General features: G+C 42.1%; 1 protein-coding gene across 1 annotated transcript in view; it reads left to right on the top strand.

Annotated features, from left to right (window-relative positions):
* DDOST (dolichyl-diphosphooligosaccharide--protein glycosyltransferase non-catalytic subunit) overlaps positions 1–9,500 on the top strand; it is a 69,464-nt gene extending 59,964 nt beyond the window's left edge. The window contains exons 9-11 of the mRNA XM_078642575.1: positions 6,270–6,390; positions 7,310–7,416; positions 8,086–9,500. Coding sequence (XP_078498701.1) covers positions 6,270–6,390; positions 7,310–7,416; positions 8,086–8,235 — 378 coding nt within the window. The 3' untranslated portion in view covers positions 8,236–9,500. The remainder of the gene's footprint in view (positions 1–6,269; positions 6,391–7,309; positions 7,417–8,085) is intronic.
* The last annotated feature ends 2,187 nt before the right edge of the window (positions 9,501–11,687 follow it).

Genomic DNA, 11,687 nt, shown 5'->3' on the forward strand with positions numbered 1-11,687 from the left:
CGATTGTGCTCTCTAGAGCCTTCTTCAAATCCTTAGACAAACTTCTAGTGCGACTGGCCTGGGCAGGAAAGCAGCCCAGAGTGCAATGGAAGGTCCTCAAGCTGCCTTACGAGCAAGGGGGGCTGGCCGCGCCAGATATGGAGCGCTATTATAGAATTGCGCAGGCCTCGCACCTTCACACTTGGATCCATGGTAACCAGGACATTCCGCACGTGATACTGGAGCGGCTATTCGCACACCCAACCCCGCTCCCAGCAACTATCTGCGGCCCCAGAGACCGCAGAGTGGGAACACTGGACTCCCTTTTGTCTACTAACCATGCTTGGCACTCCATACTACAACGGCAAGACAAAGTACTGATGTATGCTCCCAATATGCCGACGTGTTGGGCGCTATGGCTCCCCACCCTGGCGGAACCGGCAGTACATAGAACCCTCAGTGCACTAGGCGCTAACACTATGGGAGACCTCTTCGAGAATGGAAAGGTAAAGACATGGGACCAACTGGTACGGGGGACGGATCGCCCCTCGTTACTCCAGCGCTTTCAGTATCATAGAGTCAGAAGTGCCCTTCTAGACCTGTTGGGCCCAGACATGGAGGAACCCCCTGCAATACCGGAGCTGGTTTATGTCATAGCTGCCATAGCGCCCCAGAAGCTGATCTCTAAACTATACAAAATAGGGCACGAGCATACGGCCCTACAGTACACGAGAGCTCGCTTGGCCTGGCAAACCGACCTGGACACCCAATTGGACGACACCATGTGGGCGTACTGTTGTGCGGCCACAAGGCGGATTTCGCTGAACGGGCGACACCGTCTGATCCACTTTTTACAGCGGGTTTATCATACGCCGGAAAGGCTGCACAGGTTTGGTCTTCGGGACACCCCAAGCTGCGAGAGGTGCCACGCTCCGGTTGCGGACTTCCTGCATTTGGCATGGTCGTGTCCGGGGGTACAGAGGTTCTGGAGCAAGATATTCGCTGAAATGAGCGTTATTGTGGAAGTAGAATTAGACACGGACCCAGCGCTCGCACTGCTAGGCTATGCTAAGAATGTTCCCGCACCGGTGAGGAAAATAGTGAGTATGGGTATGCTCCTCGCTAAACGAGTAGTTGCCTTACACTGGATGAGGGGCCCACTCCCGACGCTGAAACGTTGGTCAAACGACATGACGTACTGCAATACTCAAGCGGAGCTTTACAGTGAGTTGCTCCCACCACGGAGCCGGCCCAAGAACTTCTGGGGGTTATACCAGACCTACTTATCTTCCAGGGTAGAGGAAGAGGACCTGATGGCGGAGGAGGAGGAGGAGTGCAGCTAGTGTGGTCCCTTACAAGGCAGCGTGATTTGCCCCGGCGGGAGTTACGATTTCCCCGATAGGGTGTAGACTGAGGGGACGTCCCCTGGAATCACGGAATGCAGCATGCAACGCAAGCCACAACACGTCATTATCATGTACACTGTCACACCTGAGGAGCACTGCTTTGGGAATAGTTGGGGGGGAGCGAGGTTCTGGGGATGGGGGGTAAGTTGGGAGAAAAAGTGAAAAATATATAGATTTGTCCATACACACACAATGCACATCACACTACCCGTAGTTTTAGAATGCCGGAGAGGTCCAGACTCTGGCTGGCCAATTGCTTATCATGATGTTTGATAATCTTCCATGTACTATGTCTAGGAGACACAGAGGAGATGACTTGAACCGCTGCCGGCCCGAGAAGGGATGTAGGCGAATGGCTGACTGCGTTATTGTACTGTGCTGTTTTGTGATAAATAAATAAATTTAAAAAAAGAAATGCGTTACTTACCTGTAACTGCAGTTATCCAGTATTAGTGTCTTTCATAGATTCACATGCACCCTCCCGCCTCCCCTGGCAGGGCTCACCTTTCTCTCTAATGAGTTTACGCCTAACTAGCTTGGTGCGTACGAAAATCTGAGAGACTTGGGCTCCTGGCAGGAAGGTTCTAGAAGGAGGTGGTAGCCGATTGGCTGTTGTACTTTATTTGGTTCTTTTTACAAAAGGACACAGGCCACCAAGGTGGGACCCTTGGGGCCTGCTCTGTTTGGTCCTTCCTACAAAAGGACGTGGATAGGCTACTAAGGTGAGACCTTTGGGCCTATTCTTTTCTATGTATGTCTTTAGGACATTACTTTTTATATACCGGAGGCTCCCGTCTCGACGACGGGGAATGATTCAGAATGTGAATCTATGAAAGACACTAATACTGGATAACTGCAGTTACAGGTAAGTAACGCATTTCTTACCGTCGAGTTCACGCTTATTAAAAATGCAAGAAAGAAAACATAAATGTTGCTTTTCATAGGCAGTGAAAAGCTGCATTGGGCTAACACTCGAAAAACATCCCCAGGATCCCGCTGCCTAGATAGACAGTGCGCCCGTGTTGCTGTTTTATTAAAGTTGTAACATAAAAATGTTTTTCACAGCATTTCAAAAGCAGCATTGTGCTAAAACTGTATAAACAGCCACCTTTGAGCTCATCACCACGAGCTCCGAGCCCTATGCCCCAGTGGGAGGGCTGCGATAATTACATTGCAACCAGCCTGCCTGCCCCACTGCCCTTTTTATTTTTTTTCCAGTGTTCGGATCTCCCTTCTCCTGCCAGGAAGCAAAGACATGCATTTTTCGAATGCTGGTGAGGTTCACATTATCATTCTTTGCAGATTTTTCCAATTTAAGTTCACCCTGGCTTGTGAGAAGTTTTTCTGGGCATTGCAAGATAATTTCCACCTCACTGCATATTCGATTGTATTCTAATAAAGGGAAGCCAAGGTAGACAATACAAGTAAGCTTTTTCAGTGCAAGTTCACATTTTATGGTGTAAATTGTCTCAAACCCTTTTACTCAAATGTGGAGATTGCTTAAAAGGGCAATCTGGTGAAAGACGTCACAATACAGCTCAAAACGCCAGCAGACCTAATCAAGCAAACAAACATTCTACAATGTCTATGGTTAGAGATGCAGGCCTGGTTAAAGAGCACTGCTTTTTTTCTCTTCAGTGAATACCCTCAATAAAACAGCATAACGTTGTGAAGTTTACTTTTTTTTCACTGAACTTTGCGAAAATTACTAGTAATGCTCTTGGTAAGACACAATAGATTGGTGTAACAAACCCCCTTCACGCTGTGGTCAGTTTTCATAGCTCTGCAGGAGGACAGGCTATCTTGTGTTACCAGGCTTGAGCTATTATTAAAGGGACAGAACGTGTCCACACAAAATACTCTGAAGAAGCGCCATAAATAAACTCCACTCACTGTGACAAGGTGCAAACAAGCGGTGTCTTCAAATGAACAAAGCACAATTGCACTAAAAAAACATGGTAATCAGCATATTTTTGATAAAATATACCAGGTGTGTTGCTGATTTGTGGAAAGCACTGCTGCACTTAAAACTAGAGGTACAGGGGAGCTGGGGTTGTTTGGTAGTTCTCTGTTGTATTGGTGTTTATATAAATATACATGTTTCTGAGAGCAAAGAATGGTGTTTGTACGAGAAGTGATTACTGTGCCTAAGTAGAACTTTTCTTCAGGGGACTACCATTGACGACAGCTCGTGGGCAAGGTTTGGATTTAATGGGAAATGTACATACATTCATATGATAGTAGTGTACAAATTGTGTGGGAGGTCGAAGCATGCAGGGTACAGAACGGGTAATCAGAGAACAGGATAATTTGCTACTTGGAGAGGCCATCTTAAGCATAAAGCTTCGAGGCCAGTTAAGCCATGCCACTAACTTTTAGCCATTCTGAACAGCAGCCCCACTGCTCTACAACATGGATAAAAGACATTGTAAAAGCTAATATAGCTCTCACCTAGGCAAGACCTATTGGCTTTGCCAATGCTTGTTTTTTTACCGCGTTTATTTCAATTGCGTGTGCAGATGGGAATCTATCTTGGTTTAATAGCATTGAATCGTGTAAATGCCATGCTATAGCTGGGAGGCTAAATCGGTGATGGAGCATTCTTCATGGAACTTTGGTGTCATCTTTATTAAAAACCAATGTTTGCCAGTGACGCTGTATTCAGCGAAGAATGTTCTTCTGGTTTACAGAGAAATCTGATTGCTCTGTACTGCAAAGGGCTCAGTGAAAGCAAACTCTAGTCTAGCTGAAAGATCACCCAAATAAGGGGAGGAAGTTTTTATTGCCTGAATGCTCTGCCATTATTCTCTAAGGAGTTAGTGGAGTTCTTGTATGACTCCTAGATGAATGTGCCTAACCCTCTGTCGTCGCTGCTCTTCCATTCTGCTTACACATTGATGAGATTCACTTTGCTGTTTGACAAGTATGCCTTTTGGAAATTAGCAATTTTGAGGCTGACCCCTTGCTTGTACTCTCTGCCCTTGAAGCTTGAAAAGCGTTCTATCTGCAGCCAAGCTGCACGTCCCAATCAGTTGGAAATCCAAAATATTCAGGGTTTTAGAATGTTTTTAGTCACGTGTGATTATTTCTGCCTTTACGTACCCGTAAACAATGCTGTTCAGCAATGGAATCCATGAGCATTACAGTATATGGTTGTGCATAAGCTTTTGTGCATCTCTACAAAGGTACTTTGCTCCTGGCTTGATTGATCTCCCAGCATGAAAACCGAAAGGCTTCAATGGTTGTCAAGCAGCAGACAAATTAAACAATTATGTAAGCGTACACAACTGACCACTGGTAAATGTAGTTTGTTGGCTCAGATGCCCCGTGAAACCTTACTCTAATGGAGGTTAATTGTCCTTAGTATGGTCTTCATCTGAGTATTTCAGCAGCACCACAGTGCTGTAATAGAGTGCCTTGAGAGGCAGTCTTGGGGAGGGTGGCAAATGTACAGGGTATCAAAACTGGAGATTGAGAGGGTTCTTCCAACTTGTCACTCCCATCCCTGCAGTAAGAATACAGAATAAATTGACCTCCATGCGTTTTCTTGTTCCTTAATCAAAGGCACGTTTTCCCCAAGCATTGCCTTTACTCAATCTTCAAGGTGGCCTACGAAGAGTTAAATGAAACCGCTTTGTAGTATCATTCTTTTCTAGAGTATCACAAAAGCGTGCCTGATCCAAACATTACAATACCAAGTTAAGTTCGTTGGCATCGTAAAAATCATAAATTGCTGTTGAAATTTTCTCAGCATAGCAAGAAGTTGACTAGCACATTATGACCAGTTTTGCACTTAGCAGAGAATTTGACCTTGAAGTAAATCGAATTTTTAAAAAAACAAACAGAAATGCCATTGCTGCTGTTTGATGTTGTACCTGCTTTTATTTAGCGCTGAAAAGGTACCATAGCACATTTTTGGATGAGCAGTGCACCGCATCCTGTCTGGGTTGATGAATGTTGAATTAGTGTGACTTAGGTGGGAAATGTTTTGTTGTTGTTTTCGTCGGAGGACTAGAAGGATGCTCGACTTTGTCTGACAGGGGTCGCTACACTTCAGCATGTCAACTAAGAATATGAAATTATGCATTTGTAAATTAGCTTTCTTAGTTTTGATACCTTGCTCATTGCCACTAGCAAGGCGAAGGCATAATTCTTCCTTTTTGTATGCATTGGTACCTTTTGTATAGTCATTTAGATAATCATGGAATCAGCCCTAAATGCATTGTGCAGCAGACCTTTTCTCTCTTCAAGCTTGGATTGCAGTTTTAAAACCATGGGAATCTATCCACTCTTACTGGCACATACTGAATGCCCACATTCATTCCAGCAGTCTTATGCACATAGGGCATTGGACTTTGATCAGTGAAAGTCTCCCCATGTAACCAAGTTCTGGATAACTCGGTGTCTAACTTCCCATTTAGTCCTTGTTGAATAAAAGTCGAAAGAAATTGGCCACAATAATTCATTTGTTCCATTCCAGTTCGATATTAATATAAATATAATTCTTAAAATAAAAATTTCAATTTATTCCTGACAAAAACAGTATTAGTGCCTACCTGTTGCTGTGCCCAACGACTTCTGCCATTGTACCTAAATCCTGACCCACCGTTTCCTTTACAGTCTAGAGACAAATCCTAATCATTGCGACTTTTGCCTTTTCACCCTGGTTCTCTCTGTGGTCTGTTTGTTTCAATTTAAAATGTCAGTCTTAATATTTCCAAGTCTTGAATGATTGCTTTGTGTCTTTGCAGATTTCTAATTTTCTTGCTGGTTATAATGTTATTTGCCTAGTTTTGTCACTTGATACTAATCTGTTTATGATCGTTGCATTAATTTGGATCAATATATTAATGTTTTGGACTGTTATTCTACTTCCTCTTGCAGGAGTACAGCATTGTGATTGAAAAGCTCTCCAATGGCAAATGGATTCCCTTTGATGGCGATGATATTCAACTGGAATTTGTCCGCATCGATCCCTTTGTCAGAACATTCCTGAAGAAAAATGGTGGGTCTACTTGCTTTGCAGTTCACTTCTTTTGAGCACTTAATCGATAGAGGTTCCCTTTCCAAAATATTCTGCACGTTCCCCTCCTACCCCTCACTCATACACCTTGACCACCTCCTGCCACCAAATCATAGTCCTAAATCCAGTTAGCTGACCATCACCACCTGCAGGGTCCAGTTCAAAAGGGCTTTTTAAACATATGCCGAAGCATCCAGCTTATGGCTCAATATTTAAAATCCTGTGAATGTCTGTAGTGTTGACGATATAGGCAGGGATAAAAGATTAGTCCCCCATAGCCCCCCACTTAAAAAAAAAAAAAAAAGTGAGTACTTTCCAGGCCTTACTTTTGCCATGGTGAGCCTGAACCAGCGTGGAAGGGAAAGAAGGGGCTGAAAAACATCATCTTTTGAATCAACTGCATAGTTTCTAATATTCCCCATCTTTTTTTGTGGCAAAAGAATGGGATGTTTGTGATGTACCTGCTCTGTCCCACGGCTGTTAGAGGCAATAAACCTAGGAATAATCATGGTCAGGAATTTGTGTTTTATATGGCCCGTTGGTGATTTTGAGTAGCATATGACTACAAAATGCGTTTCTGCCCCATTTGACATTGGTAGTGTCAACCTAGTAAGTGCTGCCCAGCAGCCTTAATCATTAGTCCAGGCGTCCTCTTGTAACATTACTAGGTTACATTTTGTCTGGAAGAATGTCACTACCTGCAGTTTAAGGCTTTCCTTCTGCAGGATATTCTCTCTCCAGTGGTCTGTTGAGGGTGCTTGGTGGCTAAATATTCATTTGGAAGGAGATTTGACACTCTCCGAAAAGGAAGTGCTTTAAAGGAGGATTCTTGTGTTTTGTAGAGGAGCTTCAATATCGCTAGTCTTCTTTTTCTTTGTAACAAAAACATCTTCTCTTCTAGGGGGCAAATACAGCGTCCAGTTCACTCTGCCTGATGTGTATGGTGTGTTCCAATTTAAGGTGGATTACAACAGACTGGGATACACACATCTATACTCTTCAACGCAGGTAATGCAATGGCTGCATTTGTGTATGTGTGAGTTACTTACTCCCTCTGTTTGTTTCCTTTACATATTAGAGTAAACATTCTTTTTTGCCCCATTTACTCTGCTTCTTCTCCCAGTAATGCTGCTTTCAATCCTTAACCACCACTTCGCCCTTCTCTTAAAGCAAGATTAATTCACTACACAATCTGCATCTCGGTGCAGGTAGTCGTCCGTGTGGACTGTAAGGTATTCATATTAAAGTGTTGATAGCTAATACCTTTCCCCGAGTAACTGCTTTCAGGTGTTTGTAGCGATCATATTCCTGCTGACTGTATTCTGGGAGAGAATTCCAAAGACGGATGCCCGCACCTCCTAATCTTAATTTACTGATACTGCGGGAGTTGAGCATGATATTTGCCATTGATCTCCTTACCCATCCTGGTCGGTATCTTTTGAGTATTATTTTTAAGATACTGTGGCCATTTATCCTGAGGGTCATGCATTCTTTTTTTTTTTTCTTTCTTTTTTTCTTCTAAATTGTCCAAGGGTTTGTGCATTTCTTTTAGGTGTGTGTCTTCCTTCTATACTGTTAAAGTAGTACATACTCTTTCTTCATCACAACTTCCTTTAACAAAGCATTTGTTTGTGTATACATTTATGATTTATTTTATTTCTCCCCCTCCCCCCTCAGGTGTCGGTGCGTCCACTGCAGCACACCCAGTATGAACGCTTCATCCCGTCTGCCTTCCCTTACTATGCCAGTGCCTTCTCCATGATGGTCGGCCTTTTCCTCTTCAGCATTGTCTTCTTGCATATGAAGGAGAAGGAGAAATCTGATTGAGTGTTCCATTTAACAAGTCACCCCTGTGGGGAGAAAGAAGAGCAGCACCCATGAAAATAGTCAAACTGGCACAGAAGATAGTTTGTGGTCACACTCACTTTTGCTCATGAGATCAAAGAGGACTGGGGACAGGGTTGAAATGGTGAATTATTTCTTTTTCTTTCAGAGGTGAGAAGCCACAAAATGAAAACTGAGGCAATCTGTGGTTGGGGAAAGTGGGGGATAGAGTAACATTGACATTTTTTGAGACCGTACATAAGTAATTTCTCGTTCATTTTGGTGTTTAAATGAGTATAAACAGTTAAATTTCTCTCACTTTTTCTGAGTAAAACTTGGTCTAGGAATCAGCCTAGTCGTTTTTATAGGAGGCACTACTCTGTGTTTACTGAACTCTGAAACCTTAATTTGAAGACCCTGAACAAAATAATCAGACCGCAAACATTTCACCCTGACCATGTTTGATGCAATACTCCACGCTCGTGTTGATTGCTGTGCTCCATATTTCTTGATAAATGATATCTTTGTAGTGGGGTCCAAGCCTCCGTGGAAAGATGGACTGTTTTGCTCAGGGTGTTTTCGTTTCTAGGTGTTGTCCTCAAATATTTGTTTTGCGTGCTGTGTCTGTCTACTCACACGATTAGCTAGAACTGATAGGGCTTGGCACTTCATTCGGTAACCATAGACCTAGCAGGTGTCTTCTCTGGTGGTCTGTTTTTTCAGACTGGTAGACCAGTCTAACAATGAAATGTGCTAGGACAGGTGAAGCAGTTATGTCTGTGCTTAGAGCCAGTTCCATAAGTCAGAAGATGAATACAATTCTGAATGCTACAGATACTGTTGCATTTACTGATAATGACTATTACTGCAATAATTCAGTTTGAGCCTCAATATGCCAATGAGTCGGGAGGGGTTCTAGGGTGTTGAAGCCAAACCGGCTTCTTTTGATTGTAAGTACATTGTGGGTAAGACATGTTTGTTGGAACCATTGACTTCACCTTTACAATTTGGTCTCAACTTAATGCTGAGATTTAGACGTTGTTTACCTGCAGGTGGCCATAAACTTTTCTACACTTGTTACTATAACTTGATTTTTCTCTTCACATCTAAGATCTGTTTTCACTGTAACTCATTAAAAAGAGACCCCCACCACCCCAACTTCATTTTGCCGTATATTGTACATGTTTTGTTTTTTCAAAACACAATTTCGTATCTGACATGTTTCATACGATGGTTTACATAACAAGAAAAATAAATTTAAAAAAGGACACCTGTTTATAGTTTGCTCAGTGATCTTCCAGTGTCGTATTTGCAGCTCCTTCTAGCAAGTACCGGTTGAGAACTGTATTTCTAAGTGCATACTTGAGAGAACCCATAGATGAAAGAGGGTGCGGCTGACAAGATGGCAGCTAACAACTAGATCTGGCGCCCAAGCGAAAAATACGGCAGCCGTAGGGTGACTAACTGGCACAGGTGTAAATTTAGGATAGTGAGTGTCAAAATTTAGGACAAAGGGTCAAAATTCAGGACAAAGGGTACGTTTTACACACATACAACGGAGCTCGCACAATAGTATATAAGTAAGAAAATGGACAGCAAACATAAGTACAGGTCAAAGTAAGTTTATATTCGGTTAAAAAGCAGTTCAGCACACCAAATACAATTTGACCATTGATGTAAGTAACAAGGTTTTGCCCCCTTAATATGACTGCTAGTACATAGACTCACAAACTGCAGCAGTATGTGTTCTAGTGCTGGTTTTTGAACTTTTACTTTTTCTCAGAACTAACACTCTTTAGAAGTTCTTTGTTCCGAAGAGAAAATTGGTAGAAATATGCGCATGAATGCTTCATGTTCACCTGGTTCTGCAATTCTGCCTTAACCAGCTCAACATCACACCTATTTAGTGTATCAGTCCAGGTAAACTTCAATTGAAAAAAATCCTCTCAGTAGGTGCATTGCTGCCTGGCAAGCTAAGTATAAATGACATGATTTTGTTTTCATGTTAGGAACATCGCAAGGTAACTTTGGCAAAACATTCAGCCATTTCTGCACACATGACCCGTTGGTGCCTGACACAGCTCGCGAAGCAGGAGCAATTATACTGTATTAGTTAAATAAGTTCCTCTGTTCCAGAAGACGGGGCAAATTAACCGCATCAGGAGCTTTGCAGAGCTGCTAAAAAATGAGCATTTCTTTAAGCATCGTGGTTCTAATGCTGACAAATAATGGCTTGCCAAAAAATAAAAACCTTTTTCTATATACTTTAAGGGTGCTCCAAAAATGTCAAAAAATTGCCTTGCGCTCAACTCTGAATCATGCAAAATTAAGTAATTGGGCCCTTGGAAACCAAAGAACTTATTTTCCACTCTATCCGCAATATCCTGAAAATGCCCGGTATCTATGGGGTGCTCAGCTCATCCTTCTCTTTTTTTTTTTTTTTTAATAATTTTTTATTCACAACTCGGAACAGAGAAAAAATACAAATCAATGTACAAAACATACGGGGGAGAGAAATGACAAAATAGCAGAATGAAAAATTAAAACATTACAAAACCTAATTAATACAGTATAGCCGAATGAAAAATTAAAACAATTACAAAACCTAATTAATACAGTATGAAACAAGAAAGAGCATACGACGTTGCAGGTAATTTCTCCAAGATAAATGCCAAAATTAATAATAAACATTCAAATGATACAAGGACCCCAAATGTTATCACATTTCATTAAATAGCGAGTGCCTCTTAGTTTGGCCAGAGCAAATTCCATAGAGTAAATATCGTTAATCAGTGTCCACCATTCCATAATGTGTGGGGGTTTAGGAGAGATCCAAGCACGTGCAACAGTTAGTTTAGCGCATGATAGTACAATAGTGACAACAGCCGGTTGCGGAGTAGGTATTATATGGATTTCAAGTAGTACAGAGGATGCTGTAAGGGGGGGGGGGGGGGGGGGGGGAATCAGTTTTAGTTTCATAATTTTATCCAAAGTGGACCAAAACTTGGATAGAACGGGGCAGGAAAACAGCATATGTTCCAAATCCGCAGCAGCAAGACCACATTTTGGGCATTTAGTTCGATCACTAAACAAGATGTTGGAGGCCCATTTAGATATCCTATCAGGTGTGTGGTAGAGCATACAGGTGGTTTTAAATTGCTGTAGCCTTAAACTTGAGGACTGAACTGAGTTATTAATATTGCAAAGAGATAAGGTAATCATAGTGGGGGTAATATTAAGCCCTAGCTTAGTGCTCCATTTTTCTGCCAATTTTGTGCAGTCGCTGATTTTATAAGCATTGAGACACTTATAGGCTCTACTAGTTAAAGATTCATTCTTAAATGAATAAAAACAATCCCAAATATCAGAGTCCAATATTTCTCTTATTCTCATCTTACGAATAAAAAAAATGATAAATTTGCATATATTTAAACCTCATTGATTCTGTAACTTTA

The sequence above is a fragment of the Lissotriton helveticus genome, chromosome 5_1 (assembly GCF_964261635.1).
Source record: "Lissotriton helveticus chromosome 5_1, aLisHel1.1, whole genome shotgun sequence".
In the NCBI taxonomy this organism is placed as follows: domain Eukaryota; kingdom Metazoa; phylum Chordata; class Amphibia; order Caudata; family Salamandridae; genus Lissotriton; species Lissotriton helveticus.